This window comes from Onychomys torridus, chromosome 9, assembly GCF_903995425.1.
Source record: "Onychomys torridus chromosome 9, mOncTor1.1, whole genome shotgun sequence".
Classification (NCBI taxonomy): domain Eukaryota; kingdom Metazoa; phylum Chordata; class Mammalia; order Rodentia; family Cricetidae; genus Onychomys; species Onychomys torridus.
This window is the reverse complement of record NC_050451.1, coordinates 6,141,524-6,165,083: the sequence shown is the minus strand read 5'-3', so window position 1 is coordinate 6,165,083 and position 23,560 is coordinate 6,141,524. Positions and strand designations below refer to the sequence as shown.

Sequence of the window (23,560 nt, the reverse complement as noted above, 5' to 3'; positions counted from 1 at the left end):
GTACCATATCTGTAGGAAATATAGTCTAAGACTCCCCATGGGCACCTAAAACCACACAGTCCCAAACACTACATACACCTTCTCTCCTACATATATACTTAGATATAAAAAAATATTTGCAACAATAGCCAATAATAAAGTATGATGATCATGATGATATACCATAAAAAGTTATTTAGAATGTATGAAGTGTTCATTTCAGGAATTTTCCCATTAAGCTTTTCAGATTATGTTAGACTGCAGATGATTGAAACTCCAGAGGATAAATCAACTACAATGGGGAACATAATTCCATACCACCCAGGCCAATAGCCAAGCAGGCCTCAGCCTCAGCTTATGCACCTCAATGGGTCTCCCATGGTCAAGAACAGGTGGTGTAGGCCCTTCCCAGATGAGCTCCCAGGAAATTGACTCCTGAGCCCCAACTCCCTATGGGTGGAAGGGACAGAGAGTCTGCTTCCCCAATCAGCAAAGACCTTTTCCGTTCACCCATGACCACTGACTACCCTCAGTGACACTCAGCACAGGGTATTAAGCCAGATCTACAGGAAGGACAATGGTGTTCTCTGTTCAGTTCTCTGTTCATCATAACAGACCAGGATTTATTTTGAAAGATTGGCTTCACTTTTAATTGCTTGTATAAGTTTGTGTCCGTGTGGGGACCCATGCATGTGTAAGGGCACATGGCTAAGGAGTCCAGTAGAAGGTGTCAGATCCCCTAGAGCTGGGGATACAGGCATTTATGAGTCACCTGGCTTGAATGCTGAGCACTCAACTCGGGTCCTCTGGAAGAGCAGTGAGTGATCTTGACCAGAGAGCTTCTCCCCAGTTCCTAGTTTTGAAGTTGTATGTCACCCACTTGATGGGTGAATGAAGCCTGGGGATTCTGAAGCAAAAACTCACAGCCTTGTTCTGACCACAGCTCCTTTTGGAGACAGACAGAGGTCTATTTTCTACAGAACTCAAGCTTACACACACACACACACATTTACCACTGAACATAATGAAATTGATTTTCTCTGATGGATGAAGCCCCCAATAAACTCTACTGCATTAACATTTCCTTAAATTAAGCCTGCTAGCTTGAACCACTCGTGGGCCTGTGAAGGACATAGAACTGTATTGAAGGACTATGGATAAGAGGAGGATTTCAGGCAGATGCTCTGGCCTCAGAGCCACTGTGCGCCGTGTTCACATTGAGCCACACCCTCTGCTGACAGAGAGGCTTCTTTCTGTCTGTACTAGACAGAAGGTAGGAGCCAGGGAGGGCATCTTCTAGGGAGGACAGGCCTCTAGGGGTCAGCCTGCTTTTGCTGCCCAATCATCAATTTCCTGTTTTCCATCTTTGGATCTTCCCTTTGGTGACCATAGCTCTTAACGGGAGCATTTGTCATGGATACTTTACACCAGCCTCAGATGAAACTGACAAGGAAATAAGGACACACTTGAGAAAGCCAGATGCAGAGCCAATAGCCACAGCCACAGGATCCAGAGGCTGTGACAGGGTGGCTCATACCACTGGGGAAGAGTGAAGAGACAAAGAGGGAAGCCCCAGTGTCAGAGCCCCAAGCCCTGACAAGACATCCCAGACAGCAGCCTGGTCCTGCTCTCTCCAACTCTCACCCTAGCCAGCAGTACTGTCCCGGTTCACATTGTCCTGAACACTGGGCTCCTTCTGTTAGAAGCTCTTATTAATAAAATCAAACCTGGAGCCAGGTATTGGGGTGAATGCTAGAAGATCAGAGAAGCAGAACAAGCCACAGCTACCTCACCTGGCCAATTCCTCAGTTGATCCTGTTTCCTCAAACTGGAAGCCTCTGTGTCCTCATCTGAATGGATCTCAGCTGAACTGCTGCTTAAAGCTTAAAAGCTTAACAGGCTCTAGTTCCTGGTCCTCATGCCTTATAATACCTTTCTGCTTCCTGCCATCACTTCCTGGGATTAAAGGCGTGTGTCACCATGTCTGGCTGTTTCCAAGTGTGGCTTTGAACTCACGGAGATCTGGATGGATCTCAGCCTCCAGAATGCTAGGATTAAAGGGGTGTGTGCTACCATTTTCTGGCCTCTATATCTAGTGGCTGTTCTGTTCTCTGACCCCAGATAAGTTTACTAGGGTATACAATATATTGGGAGACACAACATATCACCACACTTCTGCTGGGTCCCAAGGTGGGAATCCATGCCTCGTAGTCAGCTCAGCCCTTTTCAAGTTCCTGAGACACCATCCTCTCTCTACTATGCTCAGATCCCTCTAAGCCTCAAGGCTTTCCATTCATTTCTGGGGTTTCCAGTTTGGGGAGTTCTTCCCTTAGGTCTGCATTGCTGCTGAGCGGATACATTCCTGGAGACAAATTTAGTGGATGGAGCTGTGCACTGGAGCAATAATCCCTGCTAGCCAGCCCTCTGGCCACTCGGCGGCAGCCTTTCCCCTCCTCAGGGAGAAAAATCCTCCTGATCTGCCCTAGCTCTTTTGCTTTCTCTGTCTCACTGGGAGGTCTAACCCTGCTCTCTAATGAGCCCCTGGGTGAGGATCTATCCACCAGGCGACCTGCCTCTTGCTCCGGTCACGAGCTGGAGGAGTCCCTCTTGGGCTGTAGACCCTCAGCAAGCCACCGGCTCTGCAAAGTAGCTGGAGGATGGATGGCCCTAGCAGGGCTTGTCTTCCAGCACAGCCAGAAGACTGCAGGATGCCTTGCTCTGCACTGGGATGTGAGACCCCAGGAGGAAGCACAAGCAAAGCCAGTAGAAGCTTCTGCCCACATGCTCCGCAGGAGTCCTTGCAATGCTGAGGCAGGGCACAGTACTGGAACACAGGCTCTAAGACTCTCAAGCAATCCAGAGGGGCTGGGCCTGGATGCATGTATGTGTCATGACTGCTGTCATGTCATGACAGGCAAATGTTACCTGCTACCACTAGCCCCATGAGCCTGGTTGAGTTCTCTCTCTCTCTCTCTCTCTCTCTCTCTCTGTCTCTCTGTCACACACACACACACACACACACACACACACACACACACACACACACACAGTGACCCAGCACTGTCCCTGATGAGCTAGGTACAATGGATGAGCTAGCCTCTGCTTCTGCCTTCTAGATGGACTTGCTAAGACCCTGAGGCTTTCCAGAGAAGCGTCCCACACAGCCTCCAAGACTGGTTAGGTGGCATCCTGCATATAAGAGCTCTCTTTCAGAGGAACTTACATCAAGACACTCAGTGGTCTCTATGGTGATATTTTATTTGTGCTGAAATGTGATTTTATTTTTATGTTAATAAATAAAGTTTGCCTGGAGATCAGAGGTCATAGTGAGCCAGGAATAGCAGTCAGGTGGTGGTAGCCCACACCTGTGTGGTCAAGGGCACAGCCAAGTGTGGTGACACACGCCTTTAATCTCAGTACCAACCATAGAGACCTGGAGGTCTGTATAAACAGGCAGTGATGAGGAAGTCATATGGTTGGGTTTAGAGCCAATGAGAAGGCAGAACAGAAAGGCAATAAAAAGATAAGTCAGGCAGGAAGAAACTCTCTCTGGGAAGTGACAGTGGTGAGGTGGTAAGATAAGGTAGTCATGATGACTCTCTGATCTCTTTGGCTATTTACCTCTGTATTTGGCTCTGTGTTTCTTATTTAATAAGACTGTTTAGAAAGTCATCTACAGGTCTCTCTACACCCCAATTGGGCTTGATGCTCTGCCCTTATCAAAGCAACTTCAGATAAATTTGATGAGGGCATGAACAGAACAGTGTCTCTCTCTGCAGCCCTCCAGCCCAGGGCCTGCTCTGAAGGCGGCTCCCAATACTGCAAGAGTAAATGGCTCTTGAGCTAAGGGTGTAGGTAAGCGGGTGATAGAGTACTTTCTTAGCATGCATGCAGTCCCACATCTCATTGTCAGCACTGAAAAGGGAGAGGAGACAAGAGTAAATGGCTCTACCGAATGGCTTAGCCTCTCTCTCCTCAAGCAGAAGAGGATGGGGCTGCCTCAGGAGAGCCAGGAAGAGTGAGCCCAAGGCATAGTTTGGACTTGCCCATCTCTGTTGGAATCTGACCCGCTGAAAGCCCATCCCTGGCATCCAGGCTTCTTTGTGCTGTCCACCTGTTGGGTCCACCCTCACCGGGGACTAACATTCCCTGCCACCTTATTTGGGCAGAATCAGGGTGTGTGATTCCCAGTTGTGGGCTAGTCACCATGTGTCATTCTATAAGTATCTGAGCTAAAAATAGAGGCGGATGCCCTAAGTGTTTGTCAACTGATGCTTGGCCACATTCATCTTGGTACTTAAACATTGTAGGGTGGGCGGTGGGTCCTAACTTTAGAGCTCATGAATTCCGACATTCCCAGCTAGAGGAAATGGACCTCAAATGTCAGGACCAGCATCCACCCTGTCATTAAAGAGTCCACAAACAAACAAGAAACCAGTAGCAGGCCAATCCAAAGTGCCCTGAGGAGATCATGAGCTGCCAAAGAGTGACCAAGGAGACTAGAATAAATGTCTGCCACCATCCTTGGTCCCTTGTCTGCTAGTAACATCTTGCTGTTCATCTGGGGAGCTACTTTACATGATTCTTGTTGGGGGAAGACTGACTCCAGGACGGCCTTGCAAACCATACTGATCACTGACTTAGGGGATAGCCCTGATATATCAAGGAAAAACATGCTGTGAAGTAAGGTGGGAATGGAGAACACAGGCTGAAGTGGGGAACTACTTAGGATAGCTGCAGATAAACCTGGTGAGAGCATGCCAGCAGAGCAAGCTCTTACACCCTGGGCCTTTACAGATGCTGGGGCCTTGGCACAGTGCTTTCTCTTGTCCTGATGTTTCTCATCACCTCTAAGAATTAGCACAGAAGTCACCTCTAGAAGTCCTCTGGAAGTCTCCTATTGGCTCTGTTGGTCCAGGCTCGCTCCTGCATCCTCCTCAGACCTCTCCCCTTGTGACTTGCTCTGTACCAGTGGTACCAATAAGACAAGAGGAGCTATTTTCCCAGGGCCAGGATGATAGCTGAAACCCCTTGGAACTTGGATTCCTATCCTAGTTGTCAGAGAACAACAGAAGAAGGCCAAGTCCTGAGCTGACCGAGTCATCTCTCCAAAGCTACTCGATGTGAACCCAGAAGGAGTTTGAAGTCTTGAAGTGATAAGATCAAGTTTGTAAAAAGCAAAGTTGAGTTCAGCCACAGAGACAAATGAGCAAATAGCATTGCACGAGTGACTCTGAGCCTGGGAACAGCTACCAAGAACCCCTCCACCTTCCGCAGTGGGCTGAGTCCTCAGAAGCCCAGGGCATGCTGGCACATGGCTGGAACTGTGTAGCAGTTGAAAGAGGCTCAGAAAGGACCCTGAGGATGCAAAAATCAAAGGGGCAATCCAGCTGGGCTTCACGCCACTGTTTGTTCCTGAGCCTTGCTTTTCTCCTGGGAAAATGGGGACATAAGACCCTGGTATATAAGAAGTGCTTGCCAGAGACACAGCTTTCCTCCCTGAGCTTGGGAGTCAGAGCAGAGCACAAAGCACGCTTTTGACGTCAGCCTGTTTGGGTGGTGTGAGCGTGGCAGCAGCTCCTTCCCAACTGGCCACTCCTGAGCAAGTGGGCATCTAAGAAAAGCAAGGCCAGCAGCTCGGTCCCTTTGAGCCCTCCACAGGGCTGTTTGAATGAGTCCGACAGAGACACATGTCTGCCATTATGTGGTATGTCTCAGCCTTTGTCCCAGTAGAACACTGGGGACATGGTGTCTGGCCTTGGTTATATGGTCTTTTCCCTCCCACTTTCTGTGTGGCTTCCATTGAGGTCTAGAACTTTCTGGGATGGCATAACTTTCAGAAACCTCAGGCGCCCTCAAACCACCAGAAGCAGTTTTCCCTGGGTCACCCTCTCTCTCATCACAGCCAGACCTTAGCAGACAAACTAAGTAAACAGGATATCCCCACATCCTCTGCAGGCTCTTTATGCCCTAGTCTTTCTCTGAAAGGACCAAGATTAGAGATAGATCTGTATAGATCAGAGCAAGAGAAAACACGGTAGAGAAGAGAGATAGCAAGAGAGGGCTACAGGCACAATGGCTGCCCACTGGGACCCAGGGAGCCCTACCCCAGTGACTCAGAGCAATCTCTTGATCCACACACCTAGCCAAGCCCTTGGACGTGAGACCCAGGAAGATGGGCAGTGAGTGGGTATGGTCGTACACAGGAACTCTCTGTCCATATATTTGGTCCCACAGTGATTGGCCAGCAGCAAAGAGGGCCAAGGGGACACTCAACCCTGCTGGGGTGCTGGGACACTTCTACAAGCTTAGAGTTTAATTAAAGTCAGGAGGGCTAATGGGAGCCCGTGAATAGGGTGGGAGAGGTGACAAGGGCGGAAGAGGAGGAGGCAGGGATGCGGGCCAGGAGGCTTGAGAAGGGACCGAGAGTGTAAGAACCAAAGAGGTGGTTCGATGGGGCAGAGCTCCCAGAGCACTGACATAAAGGCTGTCTTGAGTGTCCTCAAACATGCATGGGGACAGTCCCACAGGTCACTTTGATGATCCTTGTTACTAAGTTGTCCATAGGGCCTGAGGGCCAGAGGGCATGGTCTTGCCCATGTTTTGTTCAGCTAGGACACAGATGCCCTGGGCAGGAGTGAGAAGCAGGAAGCCATAGGAGGCCACCAAACCAATGAGGAGGCCAAGGGAGGCCATGAAACATGAGCAGGTGCCTCCAACCTTCCAGAAATAGCACCATAATTAAGAGGGGAATGATAACAGTGGGTGACCAGACAGCATCAAAACTTGGGCCCATATTGTTTTCCTGAGCAATCTTGGCTAATTAATTCTTAAAGATTCACACACTGGGATCCAAACACTCAGCTTCCAGAAGCCAAAGCAATCAATATCTTCTCAGACTAATGGAGGGGCTGGAGGTGGGAGCTGGCTTGGGACTGAATGAGAACTTTTGCAAAACTGGGGAGTCCTGGGTGGGTCTGGGTTTATTCTTACCAGAAGGAAAAGACACACACCAAACCACACCTAGCATGGAAGTGGCTGCAAGTCTGGAGCGAGGGGATAGACACTGGAGGAAAGGGAGCCTCGTGGATGTTAGCAAGGCAGGCAATGCCCTCCAAGGGATTCTGCCTCTCAGCAGGCCCACACTCACTAGGGAGAAGGTTTGTTACATCTCCAAACCCATTAGTGAGTGCCTAAAAGCCTCCCTGTGACTCAGGTACAGAGGGGTACATGGAGGATACACAGAACCAGGGATTCCCATTCTGCCCCCCATCACTCTGTCAGTGAATTTGGGCTGAGTATGGTGGTGTGCTGAGCTCAGCACCACTGGTAGTGTGGCTGCGTGAATCACCTGGCTGTGTGTGCCCTGAGCGAGAGGCAGGCAACAGCTGTCTTTGCACCTGTAAACATGCTACCCACTTAGACAGTGTCTTCTTCTTTCCTGGTGTGAGACGGAGAGGCTCTCAAGGGGGTGCTCAGACTGGAAGGACGGACCTCCCAGCAAGGGCAAAGGGGACCAGTTTATGAATGGAGAAAGGTCTGCAAGCCCATCTTGGAGCTTCGGTTCAGATCTGCCTTTGTGGGGCTGTCTTGGCAGTGAGCAGGGAGGCAGGCTCAGTGCAGAATAACTAATTAATGATGGTAAAGTATCAGGAAAGAGGAAAGCGCTGCATAACCGCTAAGTGGTGGGGTTATTATTATTCATGCAATATTCATACTGTACTCTTCAGCCTTGGGAAGCTTTGCCTAGAGTCCTGAGGGACCTGCTGAGGGAAGCACATGCCCAGGCAGTAGACCTGTGGGATGATGACAGCTGGCCTGGCCCATGAGAAGGGGCCACGACATTGCAGAGAAAGCAGCATCACATAGGAGTCCCAGGGTGAGGCTGCCAGCTACCCATCTGCCTCTATTTACCCAAAGAGGCTATTGAGTGGGCCCTGCTAAGCACTGGGCATCTTGTGCTAGGTATCTTTTTAAAGGCAGCTCCTGATGTTTGCAGATCTCAGGGTGTGTCACATATGTAAATATTTAAGCTATAAGTCAAGTCACTTTGCTGTGTCTGCCTCACCACACCCCTTCACTCAGAAACCCACAGTCCCCTTCTGAAGAGAGAAGTTTTGCTGTAACTCTTCCAGAGGCGGCATGGGCAGAGCAAGGAGAAGCCAGGCTTGGTCCCAGTTGCTTGGAATCCCCAGAACCTCGGGACTGGAGATGGGGCTGACTGCTGACAGATCCCTAACAGAGTCCCTTACCCAAGCTTGGCTTTCCCCTAGACTTCTGGGTGTCATTAAATCACATTCCAATCCCATCTCTTGGGGAGAGGAGACCCTGCCCTCTGGGTATCTGGTCTGCTGGTGGCTGGAAAGAAAAGCAACCTCCCCTTCCCTCTCTCACCTCCAGGGCACTATTCTGAGTTTTCATCTGTCTTAACACATGCCTTTGCTTTTATTTGGGTTCTCCCAAACCCACACATGCTCTTCCCCACAACCGAGTGCTGACTGAAGCCCCAAACTTTGCAAATATGTCCCAGCAAGATCAAGAAGAGAAAGCACCTTTGCATTGTATGTGCATGTGTGTGTGTGCATGTGCATGTGCGTGTGCGTGTGCGTGTGCGTGTGCGTGTGCGTGTGCGTGTGTGTGTGTGTGTTTATGTTCATGTACGTGTGTCCACAGTATCTGGGGGCATAGAACAGAGTTCTCTCTGGTTGATTGTAATCCCAGGAAGAGACACAAACTGTTCAGGTTCATATGCCTGCATAGGAGTGAACTTAGGTTTGAACCTGGGTCAGCCCAGCTCTGTGAATATCTCACACTAGCATGGGGAGTGGGTCATCATTAGGAGTTGACCTATCTTCCAGGATCACACATTGCTCAGCAGTCAGGGTGTGCCAGTGTCACAGGAATCCCTCATGTCCAATGCCCTAGGATAGCTCAAGACTCTTTACTGAGTCTCTCCAGAGCCTTCCTAAGTCTGTTTTAGCTGCCTGTGGCTGCCGCCAAGCAACGTTGTGCCTGTCCTGCCAACATTATCCTCCGGTGGGGCTAGCCCTTGACTGACCATCCGCTGTGACAGCTGCTCAGACACACACTCAGCCTTGGTCTTGCACTAATTCTTGTGGGAAGCGTGAATGAGGAGTGCAACTGGGCCTGGGGGGAGGGGCAGCCTTGGCCCTGGTGGCTCTGCATAGCTCTAGCCAGTCTTGGGTGGGTGCAGCTGGACTCCATGCAGGACAAAGGAGGGAGCAAACCCAGCTTTCCTTGCCGAGACTCTAATGGAATCAAATTTAATAGAAAGATCAGTTGAAGCAATTCTGGTAGATAAATGAGGTAGATAATTAGGAGGAAGCACAGATAGGCTTTTTGTTTTGTTTGTTTGTTTTCGGTTTTTTGAGACAGGGTTTCTCTGTGTAGCTTTTCGCCTTTCCTGGAACTCACCCTGTAGCCCAGGCTGGCCTCAAACTCACAGAAATCCACCTGCCTCTGCCTCCTGAGTGCTGGGATTAAAGGCGTGCGCCACCAACACCCAGCTGCACAAATAGTTTAATTTAGGAGCTGGTGAGAAAGCTGACTAATTATTCAGCCTGCTTTCTGTCTCTCAGCCATTTTCCCTCATGTAGGGCATTTCTTCCCCTTTGGGATCCCCTGGGATCAAGGGTGTATATCTGATGGATATCTGGTAGCACCAACACTTTCCAGGATAGTATCACTCCAAATCAGCCATTCTCCACGGGCTTTGAAACTCAGCGCACTCCTGAGTCTGGGGAAATGGAATGTGCTCACTTATTCCAGTTCCTCACACGAAAAAGAGCTAAAATCCCTGTGTACCATATTTTAAAACAAATGCAGGTGAAATCTGAAAGGTGGAGAGAAGGCAGGCTGCCCAGGGACTCGAAGATTCCCTTGGATTTCTTCTGGCACTGTCTCTCAGACCAGACACCAGTGCAGCTGCAGTGATGGGCATCTTCACGGTCAGTTTGGCAGAGCTTAAAACGTCCTGGAAGATGCCCAGTGCGTGTGTCTGTGATGATGTTCCCACAGAAGGCTAACTGAAGATGAAGGGCCATGGGTTGGGAGCCCAGACTGAAAGAGGGATAGCAGATGAGAGTGGTATCTCTCTCTGCTGCCTCGTCAGCCACATGCTCCCACAACCATGGATCCTGCCGTGATGGGCACTATCCTAGCAAATCACTAGCCAAAATAAACCCTTTCTCTCCTACGTTGCTTTTGTGGACATTAGGTCACAGAGTTAAGGAAAGTAAACAATTCACCCAGTAGCCCAGAAACACCAAGAAGCACACGAATAAGAATGCCAAGAAGAGCCATTTCTCATCCAGGCATGGCAGCACATTCCTATAATTCCAGTTTTCAGGCTAAGATGGGAGGACTTTGAGTTTGAGGCCAGCCTGCATCACAACTTTGAGAACAACCTGAGCTGCATACTGAGACCCAGCAGGGAGAAAAAGAAGGCCAGCAAGATGGAGGGAGAGAATCAGCCAGAAACTAAGAAGAGTGGCATAGTGGGCACTAGTCCATAACCTGCCACTTCAAGGCACTCGAAGACACACAGCTACATCTGCTCAAAGCAAGCAGAGCGAGGTAAGTGACAGGATCATGATCAGAAATCAGTGGAATTGAAAACAGAAACGCCGCAGCAAAAATCAGTGAAACAGAGAACTATTTCTTTGAAAATATGATCCAATTGAAAAAGTTGGACAAGAGTGACAAAGGAAACTCGAAAACAACAGTTACCAAAGAAAGGGATAAATAAAGACGATCATTCCGGAGCCTGAGACACCACAAATGCTGCTGATGGCCATAACGGACAATAACAATAATTAACAATAACAACAATGAAAAGAAAATGTTATTAAATGCTCTATGGACCAAAATTTGCCACTTTCTCAAAACTTACAAACCACCAAAATTCACTCATCATGAACTATATGTCCTAAATAGCCTTAAGACTTATTAAGGAAATTGAACTTATTTTGTAAATTCCCTCAAAGGAACATGTAGATTCATACTCTTTCATGAGATAAGCATAGCAAGAATTTAAAGAATTAACAGCAATTCTTTATAATTCTTTCCTGAAAATGGAAGAGAAAGGAATGCCTCCATCCATGTTTTGAAGTCAGTCTCACCTTAGTATTAAATCCAGACAAAGACAACACAACAGTGCAGGGAAAATCAGGAGCATGGTTACCAAACCCCTGCCTGTTATCAAGGATTCAGTCGGTGTATACATTAAACACCATGGCTACATGGAGTTTTCTAGGACATAGACTGATTCAATATGTCAGTGCCATCTGCCATACCCACAGGAGACAGAAGAGTCACATGACCATGTGTGCAATGCAGTAAATACATTTGGCCACATTCTCTGATACTATGCTTCTCCATGAACAAACCTCTTAAAACCAGAGACAGAGCTGGGCGGTAGTGGCACACACCTTTAATCCCAGCACTCGGGAGGCAGAGCCAGACAGACTTCTGTGAGTTTGAGGCCATCCTGGTTTACAGAGTGAGATCCTGGACAGGCTCCAAAACTACACAGAGGAACCCTGTCTCGAAAAACCAAAAAGAGATGGAGGGAAACTTCTTCAATGTCACAGAGACCATCTGCAAAGTTACTTTCAGCTGACACGACTCTTCATCAGCGGTTCTCGGCCTGTGGGTCATGACCCCCACAGGAATCGCATATCAGATATCCTGAGTATCAGACATTTACATTATGATTCATAAACATAGCAAAATTACAGTTATGAGGTAGCAATGAAGTAATGTAAGTTTATATAGTTGGGGGCCGCCACACCATGGAGAACTATTTGAAAGGTAAAGGGGTTGTAGCATTCAGAAGGGTGAGAACCACTGCTCGAAACGGTGAGAAACAAGGCACCATCCCACTTGGGTCAGGAACAATGCAGGGATCTGCTGTCACTACTTCTTTTCAATGCAGCACTAGAAGTCCTAGCCAGGCCAGCAAGATAAGAATAGGCAGTAACTGCCACATTGCTGGGAATGGGGGATCCTGTCCTCAAACAACAACTCCTAGAATAAGTGGGTTCAACAAGGTAGTGGGACTCAGATTCACACACACACAAACAGCAGGGCTTCTTTACATTCAACTATGCAAAGAAGGGAAGACTTGAAAGGCCCTACCATTCATAATCACTCAAAAACACTTAGAAGTTTGTCTAATCATATGTAGTCATTCATGTACCAAAACAAACAGCAGTGAGGAGAGGAATCCAGAATATTAACAAGTGAAGACACACTGAGCTCCTAGAAGATACATTCATCATAACAATGTCCTATTTCTCACAATTGCTCCACACCTTTATGCTGATCATATCAAAGAGCACAGTAAGTTTTCCTCTGAACATCCAAAGGCTTTTTCAGATTCATGCGGCTAGAATTACTTTGAAGAAGAAAAAGAATAAGTGTTCAGGGGCTGCTGTATACACCAGAGACATTCTGTAGCTCGGGACTTGAGACTGCTCCCATGGCAAAGAGACAGACATGTATCAACGAAGGAGAACCAAAATTGTTTCCACACATACAGCCATCTGCTTTTTGACAAAGCCATGGATTCAGGTCGATGGAAGATGAATAGTTCTTTTTTTTTTTTTTTTTTCAGCCAACTATGTTTAAGTGATCAGAGACCTGTAGGTCAAAAAGCAATAACAACAAAATACAATAACAAATAAAATATCATACATCTAAACATAAGTTTTTAGCGCGCGCGCGCACACACACACACACACACACAGAGCTCAAAACGTGTCATAGTGGGCTGGGTTGATGGAATAGTGTATAAAGTGTTTGTATGCAGGCATGAGGACCTGAATTCAGACCCCCCCAACAACCACATCAAAAGCTGGCACAATGATACATAACTGTAACTCCAGAGCTGGGGAAGCAGAGACAGGGGTCTACATGGAGCTCACTGGCCAGCGAGTCTAGTTGAATTGGTGAGTTTCAGATTCAATAAGAGACCCTATGCCAAAAAAGAAAATGGAAGGTACTAGAGAAAGACACCTGACATTGACAGTGGCCTTTCCATGTTCATACATATGACTTGCACACCTGCACACACATGCACATATACATGTATACACAAACATAGGAAACACTCACAGACACAAAAGAGATTTTAATGAAACTATACAAGACTCTGGACAAAAATCTTGAAAACTTCTCATGCCTCATATCAAAAGAAGAGCCTGTCAAAGAGAAGTAACCCAGTAAGTTAAACTTCACTGACATGAGATACATTCAGGCTGGAGAGAGAGTTACAGTGGTTAAGACCTCCTGCTGCACTTCCAGAGGACTCCAGACTGGTTCCAAGCACTCATGTCATGTGGCTTGCAACATCCTGTCACTCCAGCCCCAAGGGATCTGATGCCCCCTTCTGCAAGCACAAACACACATGTGGCATACACACATGTAGATATACACAGAAATACATAAATAAAAAAAATAAAAATAAAGCCAGATATGGCTCTGCCTTTGCTCCGAGTACCTGAAAGACAGAGGCAAATCCATCTCTATACAAGTTTGAGACTATCCTAGTCTACATAGTGGGTTCCAGGCCAGCCAGGACTCACATAGTGAGACTCTGTCTCAAGTTTTTAATTTAAAAATTAAAAAAAATAATAAGTCTTTACAATATTCAATACATTCTGCAGCCACAGATTGACAGATGGCACTCAGACATCTAGATGATTCAAAGAACACCTAAAAGTCGACAGTAAAACCCAGCAACCAAGCACAAAGCAAAGTCTGAAGCTGGGGAGTAACTCGATTAGAAAAGGGGACAGAGCCTGCTGTCTTGCTCTGTGCAGAAACTGGCCCCGCCCACGCGTCCCAGGCTCTTCCCTCCCCACCCACACACTGGCTTAAAGGCCCAGATGGCTGGCCAGCAGCAAAGGAGAAGGAACACACCGATTCTTTCTCACACATGCCTCCTCACCGCAGAATCTAAAGCATTGTCTTGGCAAGAAACCGGAACAGGGGAAAAGCTGTCAGGAAAGATTCCTACAAAGATCTCAGGGACTGAGAGCCAAGGAATAAAGTGATGACTTTGACTCTGTAAGATAAAAACGAATTTAATTCTCTTTACCCCGGCCTCTGCCATCTTTTCATTATAAATTAAGGCAGTGGGGGGAAAAAAGCCTCTCTCTTTCAATAACTCTGGCTCCTTCAGCGAAGGATGTTTTAGGCCCTGGAACGTAATTAAAGTGATATTGTATTCCTTTTATTCTCATGATTATAATAATACATAGAATTCTGCAGATGCTCCAACACCATTAAAACAAAGACAGATGGCTGATATTTCTGCTGAAATTCAAGTCCATGGGAGCATTCTTACCACAGCACTGTCAGAAGACACGGACCTTGAATAAAATGCCGAGGACTTTTACTAGATGTTACCAATGGTTACTCTTAGAGCAATATTTTAGCATAACTTAAGCATATTGGTCATCTGGTATTTAAGAAGCTTTGGCCAGGTGGTGGTGGCACACGCCTTTAATCCCAGCACTCGGGAGGCAGAGGCAGGCGGATCTCTGTGAGTTCGAGGCCAGCCTGGGCTACAGGGTGAGTTCCAGGAAAGGTACAAAGCTACACGGAGAAACCCTGTCTCGAAAAACCAAAAAAGAATAAAAAGAAGAAGAAGCTTTGATGACCACAGTCTAAGACCTAGTTTTGAGTCTTTTATCATAAGGTCAACAGGGCTTCAGCCTTTCTCAAGCAATCTGTGCCTCCATCCACAAAGCAGAAAGTAACAGCACTGGCCATGTTGCTTTTTAGTAGAAAAATGTATCACCCGAGTGTAAGCATTAGGGAGTATCAGGCAACCCCAAACTGAGGATTGCTATGGCAGGGTGGGGCTCGACAGGAAGCTGTGTACTTCAAACACCACTGGGATGAACACCAAGGCCATGCATACCCCAGCCTACAGAAGGCTAACGTGTATGGTTACCTCAGGCAGCACCTGCCCCACAGCAAGCTGGTAAAAACCATTGTGGGAAATATTGAAATGTGATTCACAGATGATTATTTTATTAGTGCGGTAGCTCCTAAGGCTGGTAACTGTATTATAGTTATGAAAGGGAATGGATTCAATCTTCATTTTCAATTGACACATTATGTTTGCATGTATTTATAGTGTACAGCACAATGATTCAACACACACATACAATGAGCAAAGGTCAGATAGGGAAAACTGGGAATTTCATTCCTTCTTCTCAGGCCCCCGTACTGGCAACTCGACACTCTCCTAGCTATTCTGAAATACTCTACAGATTGCTGCTGATTGCAGTCACCCTGCTGCATGGCAGAAGGCCAGCCCCACTTCCTGCCACAGACATGCACTGTGTCTAGTCTCCATCCCCTCTCTAACCCCTTCCCCCCCCACTCCCCCCCTCCCGCCCCGTGCTCTTCAAGATGACTCTTTCAGAGCCTGCAGGTGTGATCACTTGTGGTATCAGGTCATGTGATGTCCCTCTAGCCCCGTCCACACTGCTGAGCCTGTCTCTAGTCTTGGGAAACACACACGGAAGCATTTAGGGATTCAGGAGAATCCTTGATATTATACCGTCTGGCCTCAAATGGCTTATGGACTAAAACACACAGAAAGAAATACAAACAAAGAAATTGGAGTGAACTGTTCTCAACAGTCAATCCCTCTGAGTATATGCATACTCCTTATTGTTCATGCTTTTCTTTAAGTTTGAAATGGAAATTTGAACAAGGCAGTTTAAAACCACGAGAATGCTTTCATGGTGACACCCTTTCCATTCTGAGCCGAGAGACGCTTTGCTGTATAGCTTTGAGGTATCCAAATGTCCCATTTGGAATCCGAGCTCTGCCACTCTTGTGCTCTATGGCCTCTGAGAGGCTACTCTATCACTGCGTGCTTCTTTTTCCTCATCTGTCCCAGTGGGCATGACTTCAGGAAAAGCCCCTTTTGGACTCTACTTGAGAGGTGAATGAGGCTCACTGGGCGGGTCTTAGGGAAGCACCACATGGGATTAGCTCTCAGGAAGTGAGCTTCACCATGCTCTTGAGGAAACGTTCCAGGGGAAGAGGAAGGAGCTCTCAGAGTCCAGGAGATTCTGACAGCAATTAACTGTGCAACCTTCCTGACAAGTAAGCTTACTGACAAAGAACCATAAGCTATTTATTAAACCAGCGTGACAGTATTCAAATGTAGACAGATCCAGAACCGTGGCCCAGAACAGGCAGTTCACTTGCCTATTAAATTCGGACTGAAAGGAAACAGCACTGCAGAGAGGCTGTAAATTAAAGACTCCAAATCAAATATTATGAGTGCTTCTATTATACACAGAAAAATAAAACTAGACCTTTGCATCAAGGCACACACACAAATACATTTCAGATATTCCTCTGGCATAATGCAGTCCATTTAAATAAGGTGAGTTTAAAATGTTTCTTAGGCAATGTTCCAGTTTACTAACAAGCTGCTTGTTGGTTAGCTTCTACCTAGTGCTTGGTCAGCTGATGTAACCCAGACCACCTGCTCAGGGGTGGCCCCACCTACAGTGAGCCCCTCACATATCATCAACAACCAAGACAATTCCCCAGCGGACATAGAGCTGACCGATCTGACTGGGTAGTCCCTTCACTGAGACCCCTCTGTGTGGAGCGACATCCTGTTAAATGCTCTGGGAAGCTTTGACCTGGAATTCCTGGGTCAAAGGTTGTGAACCGCTTCTTTTCCCTCCCAAATGCCTCTGTGAAGGTGAATCATTAAGTGCCCCCAATGCCTGATTCTGAGTGTACATCACAAATCAGACACTGCGCTAAGAGAACAGAAGGTGGCAGGGGTTAATTCTCTCAACAGCCCTGGGAAGCAAGATGGATCATTAGCCACAACTGACAGATGAGGAGACTGGGAAGAGGGAAGGCAAAGATCATAGAGCCAAGAGTGACATTCTCAAAGTCTAGTACTAACCTCACAGTCCTCACATTAAAAATTTTCTGTTCTCCTCTCTCATTGGTTGTAAACCCAGCCACATGACCCCAGAGGTCAGAGCAAGACCTCACCTTTACACGAAAGCACTAAAGGGTGGGATGTCTGGGTAACGGAGTGTACAAAGGCACCCAGAGATCCAGTACCCAAGGTGGCTTTCCATACGTCTGTGGGGCTGACTGAGGCAGCATAAACATTAGCCAGTCCTTAGCACTCCAAAAGCACCAAAACATGCCACATGCTATTATCTCTTTTAGAGTTTGTCAGCCTGAGCATCTCCAAAGCTTATAGTCTGAATTCTTCAACGAATTGCCTGTTTGTATAATTTTACTTTATCCATTGGTATTCTTAAATTCACACTCCCCTCCCCAGTTCCCTGGAACAGACTAATCTGTATTTCTGTTGGCCCAAAGCAGAAATTAGAGATTCTGCTGGCTTCTGGCCCTTTGCTTGGCAGGAATAGCGAGTTTCGCTGTCCTGAGCACTCTTCTTACTGCTTGCTGGTTCCACATGTCAGGGACCCACATCCACATGTCTGTCTTGACATGCTAGTTCCTGAGACCCAGGTCTGTGCTGCCCCTGCCTGGCACAGGCACACGTGGAGGGCAGCTGTGGGAATCTTTCTGTCTATGTTCAGGATTCAGGCTATACCTCCAGAGTCAGGAGACTGTCAGGATCGGTCTGTTTGGCTTTCAGTTTTGTTTAGTTTTCTGGACAAGGCATCTTGAAGCATAAGCTGCTGTCTTTCCAAAGAAACAACAGTGGTGTGCTGGTGGACGTGAGCACAGCTGCCTTCCAAAGAAATAGCAGTTGACATGTAGTTTGAAAGTCTCCCTGTCACTGCCACCCATATCTCTGCATAGTTCTCTAACAGTTTTGGTGCACTTTTCTCCAGTTCTCCTATTTCCTCCTCTCTATGCTTCTCTAGGTTTTTTTGTTTTGTTTTGTTTTGTTTTTGTTTTTCTTTCCTGTTGGGACCACTTTACCCCTGCCTCTCTCCTTCCGTCTACCTTTCAGGGCTTAGCAATAAAGATGATTTCTAAAAATAAAGATGCTCCCGGGTCCACTCCACACACAGTCACCCGGCATGGGGCAGCGGCACCTGCTTATCTCTGTTATGCACTTATCTTGATTTGGGTCACTTAAGTTTAACTCAATTCTCTTGAGAGCCTATGAAGTGAACATTATTATCTTCTATTTCATTAGGTCAGAAACTGAAACTCAGAGTGTCAGAAGCATATCCCAGTTTGTAATGAACAAAGCCACGGTCGAAGCAGATTGTTCTTAGATAGCCTGGTGCTCTCCCTCCACACGACCCCCACTTCCTCTCTCAGCTCAGCCAACATTTGTTTGGAAGTAGCATCTGAAATGAACCGGAGACAATGCTCACAATCCCACCCAAGCTAGCAAATCGATCTATCCTGAGGGATGTGTCATGATTCGGACATGAAGCCGAAGCTGTTCAGTCTACAATTTGTGCTCACGAGGCTCCCACGCTAGCAAAGGTAACACCCACCCACCCCCTTCCACCACCTGCCTTCACTTACCCAAGAGGAGGAGGAGGACTGTCAGTACTGGGACCCTAGAGTCATAGTGGTGTTCTGTCCTGGCTCCTGGAAGATCTTACAAGTGAGCCTCATGACCCCCGGCTCCAGGGATGGGAGCCAAGCCCCACGTGACTTAAAAGGAAGGAAGCTACAGGCGCAGCCAGAGGCTGTGGGTTCCTCTTGGCCCTTTGCAGGCAGGGGTAAGGGAAGTCCCTGTTATTTGCCCCTGCCTGGTAGGGTGGATGGGAGGGAGTTAGTATATGCTGGTGAGGGTCCACGCTGGATGCTGAATCGGTCACCATAAGTTCTCTGTACAGAAAGTCAGACCCTGAACAGTAGTGTCCGTCATTGCAAGCCCCTCTTCAACCCTGACTCTGTAGTCACAGCATTGCTTCTGAGGCTGGGCCGGCCTTTTATTCCCCTCTCAGAATGACTGGCGTTGTTGCAGTTTTCTTGTGCTGTTAGAATCAAACCCAGGACCTGGGGTAGACGAAGATTAGCTCCGGACTACATCTTGACTCCTCTTCGGTTTTTTTTCCCCAGAGATAGCTCATTGTGTAGCCCAGGTTAGACCTACATTCTTGATCAGCCATTGAGGTCTTTTTTTATGCTGTGCTTACAGATGTGTGCAACCGGGCCCAGGTGAGTTACAGTTTCTGATGCTCACACGACAGCAGATAAGTATTAAGTGAGTCAGCAGCATTGAAACACGGGTGTTAAAATGGTTTTGAAAAGGAACCTGTGATGAAGAAGAATGTGTGTTCCTTACCATATAGCAGAGAGCAGGATCGCCACCACATGCTTTGAAGGATGTTCAGCTGTCTGCAAGGCAGGAGTAGGAAAGAAAGTCCCTGATTCCTGCTCCTAATTGTCACCCACATGGTGACATCTCTGCAGCTCGTGTGCCATACACGTCTGCACTGATGGAAGTGAGTGCTGGGCTTCCCATCCAAGTTCCCAGAGCTCAAGTCTGACTGCCTCTCTGGCTCAGCTAGCTGACTTGAGACTCCAAGTTCAGTGAGTAAGCAATGTTGCTTTTTAAATGCTAAATCCTCACAATGACAAGTGTGGAGCCTTCAACTGAGCTGGCAGAACAGGAACCATCCATTGGGCTCCCCTGTCAAACCTCCAAGGGGCGGCCCCTACATCAGCACTTCCTCCTGTGCCTGGTGCTCTCTGAGGACACAACAGGTCCTGGAGCCATCACAGCCTCCTGTGTTGACTATTAATCCTGACCAGACTCTGACAGAGGAAGAACCCCCACCACAGTCTACACAGAGGTAGTGTGTGTGAGGGCTGGGCTTGAACCACTCAGCCAGCAGCCCGTGCCACCATCCTGTCTGCCTTTGATAACTGTCAGAGACCCAGACATCTAAACAGTGGTGGTCAGACGACCATGGTGGACAGATGTCCATTAGATCCTTGGGCATGGTCACTTTTGCTCCTTCTGGACATGAAAGAAAAGGAGGTCACATCACGAGCAATGCACCTTTTTGCAGCACTTTAGTCTCTTAAAAAGGTTCTATCCACCTATCTCCACACATACTAACATATTTGTGTGGTCTCAATACATAGTCCAATGTGATGCTAACAAAGGTTAGAAAGTTTCAGGCCATCTTGGGCTCCATGGTGAGACTCTACCTCAAAAATAAAAATAAAGAACAAGAATTGAGTATGAAGCCAGGTGCTGGTGGCGTACGCCTTTAATCCCAGCACTTGGGAGGCAGAGGCAGGTGGATCTCTGTGAGTTCGAGGCCAGCCTGGTCTACAGAGTGAGATCCAGGACAGGTACCAAAACTATACAGAGAAACCCTGTCTCAAAAAAAAAAAAAAATCAAAAGAAGGAGGAGGAGGAGGAGGAGGAGGAAGAGGAGGAAGAGGAGGAGAATTGAGTATAAAGCTCAGTGGTAGAGCATTTGCCTGGCATGCCCAAGGCCAAGGCCCTGGGTTTGATTCCAGCACCACACAGTTAAATACTCACACTTGTTTCTCTAAACACATATGAACCTAAAAACAATCCTTCTTATAATGATGTATAGGAAAAATACTTTACCTACTGCTATAAAAACATAGGAGCTTGAATGATGGCTTGGTGGTTAAGAGCACTAACTACCCACACATAGGACCCAGGTTCAGTTCCCAGCACCCACAGGGTGGCTCACAACCACCAGTTCCAGGAGACCCAGCACCAAGATGGATCAAGTAATTCTCTGTTGACGTAAACATTTTCCAGTATTGGCAACCAATCTCCAAGTGTTTCCACACGGCAAGCTAACACAGGCACCAGCCTGATGCCTGCTCCTCCTCCCAGGACCTGGCCTGTCTGTAGTAACCAGGTAGGGAAGCGGCTTCTGATGCTCACCTGCGCTCTCTTCCTGAGCTAAGACTTGAAGCCTGCTGGCTGCTGAACTGGAGAAAAAGGCGGAGCAGAGCCCAAAGATATCTGCTAGGCTAGAGCCTGCAGTGACTGCCTGATGCCTCCAGCCATGGAGCCTTTGCCCTTCTGGTGTGGCATGCTGCCCCCAGCACAAGCAGATGCCCTATGGTACATGCCTGTCATGAATAACCTGTGGCTGTGGCTGTCACAGGTGTCCTGGTGGCTCCTACTGCACTAGGTGGTGAGTGTGTGAGGGCAGAGGGCAGAACCTTACCTGGTGCCCTACACAGCGTGGGCTCATCATCACAACTACTTAATGAAGGAATCAAATCCTGGCCCAACTCACCCAGGGTCCAACAGGCAGGAATGGGCTAGAACTTACCTGAGGCTAGAGAGGTCACCTCATAGAGAGTCAGCAGAGAGGGTCCATCTTCAGCAGCCATGATGCTTTTCCCTGCACCCAAACTGCTGCTTCTCCTTCAACTCTTGTAACGTCAGGAAGCCTCCTGTCCTCCTCATGCGCCTGAGCCCTGCCCCATGTGCCTTCAGTGCAAGCTGGGAGGATCGTCAAGCTGCTAGTGTTATGAGCTATAACTTTGCTAAAGTACAGATGGGGAAGAACTGAAGCATGGGTGGGTGGTTGATTGACTTAGAGCTCATTACCTAGTGACTAGAAGCATCCAGGTCACATTCACCTCTAACTACCCAAAATGGCCATACATGAGCTACAAGGTAAATACTAGAAATGTCAGATGATGTGTGACATACAGGTCATTTTTCTTAGCACAGTACAACTCAGTCATGGCTGTGGTAGTAATGAGCAGCTAAAGTTCAGCAGATTTGGAAATTTAAAAATGTTTTTAAGTGACTCCAAAGTCAAAAGCAGCTGGAGTCAAATGATGATGAAAACATGACATATCAGATTTCATAGAACACCAGAGTTAATAATTAGTTAGAAATATGTAGCTGCAAATCCTGAGGAGAAAGGCAAGGGATGGCTTGGTAGAGTGTGCCTGTAGGTCCAGCACTCGGGACGCAGGACAGGAGGGTCAGGGTACCAAACCAGCCAGGGCTCTACAGCAGGATGCTGTCTCAGTAGAGTAAAACAAGAAAAGGAAAAAGGGAAGAAAAAGAAAAGGTGTCATAGCCAGTGTCAAAGGTGATAAAAACTAACACGCTCTTCCCTCCCCATCACCCCCTCAAAAATGGAAGAATAAATAAAACTGTGGAAACATGGGTTGGGGATTTAGCTCAGTGGTAGAGCGCTTGCCTAGCAAGCACAAGGCCCTGAGTTCAATCCTCAGTTCAAAAAACAAAAACAAAAAACAAAACAAAAACTATGGAAACATAAAATAATGAGCTGGAGATGAAAGACTCAGCAGGACCAATAAAGCTCTAAAGTTTCTTTTTGTAATAAAACTAATAATATGACAAACTTCTCAAAGAATGGATTAAAAGAGAACATCTTAAAAACATAGGGCATGAAGAATAAAGGAAATATGAATACAGAAAACACCAATCATGCATTGCTGGCAGTATTAACAATTTTAGGCCATTAGATATTTAAAAAATGGGGGACGTGAACACAATCTCAGGAAAATATAACTTCCTGAAACACACGAGAGGAACAGAAAGCAGGAAAAGCCCGGCACCCTCCAACAGGTGGAGTCAAGCAGCTAAAAGCTTCGCTCCTAAGTGGGAGGGGGAGGGGTCATCACTTTAAAGAGTTTTAAGGAAATTTTAGAAATTTTTTAGAAACAGAAAACTCCACAGTTAATAAAACAGCATGGAAAATATTTTATAAAGGATATTCTCCCTAAACCAAGCACGGTGGCGCATGCCTTTAACCCCAGTACTCCAGAGGCAGAAGCAGGCAGATCTCTGTGAGTTCAAGGCCAGCCTGGTCTGCAGAGAAAGTTCCAGGACAGCTAGGACTACTCAGAGAAACTCTGGGTAAACCAAAACCAACCAACCAACTAACTGAACAAAAAAACACAAGCTAAAGCTAAAAATGATACTGTTATCAGGAACAACTCTCTACATAGAATGTAATACATTTATCAGATAAGACTATATGTATATGGTGATCCGACGATGATTACCCTAGATTAATGTCAAGAAAATTTTGGTGTGCAGCAGTAAAGAAGACCTAAATAACATGAAAATTATATCCCCGTGGGAAGGAGAGACCTCAAAAAAATCACAAAGACGCTGATTGTGCAAATTCATTGTAGTGTCAGTGAAGCCTTCCATTCATGGGGTTAGGAACTGGAGACATGAAACCCAGGAGCACACTAAGATGATATTTTCTATACTCCTTGATTGCCAACAATAAAATCCTTAGGTAATGCTCCAGTTAAGTAGGATGGTAAGACAATATGCTACACATCTTTGAAAACAATTTCCTAATTCTCTGGATAAAGCTGAATATCAGCAGGTCCAATGACACAGCCACTCTCCAGGATGCAGTCCAAGTCTGATTGGACAATTCAAGTGAGGCGCGAATAGTCAAAGGGTTCTGATTGGATAGTTTAAACAAGGCGCGAATGGTTCTGATTGGACAATTCAAGTGAGGCGCGAATATATAAGCATAAATCAAATGGGGCATGGATTCAGGCTCAGGGCGGTTTGTGGGTTTCCTTGGTAACCAGATATGTGTGT

General features: G+C 47.0%; 1 protein-coding gene across 1 annotated transcript in view; it reads right to left on the bottom strand.

Annotated features, from left to right (window-relative positions):
- Nucleotides 1-21,342, bottom strand: part of Tmem273 (transmembrane protein 273) — a 36,100-nt gene extending 14,758 nt beyond the window's left edge. Inside the window, exons 1-2 of the mRNA XM_036199280.1 lie at nt 21,282-21,342; nt 18,523-18,588 (exon numbers count right to left, since the gene is read on the bottom strand). Of these exons, the coding sequence (XP_036055173.1) occupies nt 18,523-18,588; nt 21,282-21,342 (127 nt within the window). The remainder of the gene's footprint in view (nt 1-18,522; nt 18,589-21,281) is intronic.
- Between the last annotated feature and the right edge of the window lie 2,218 nt (nt 21,343-23,560).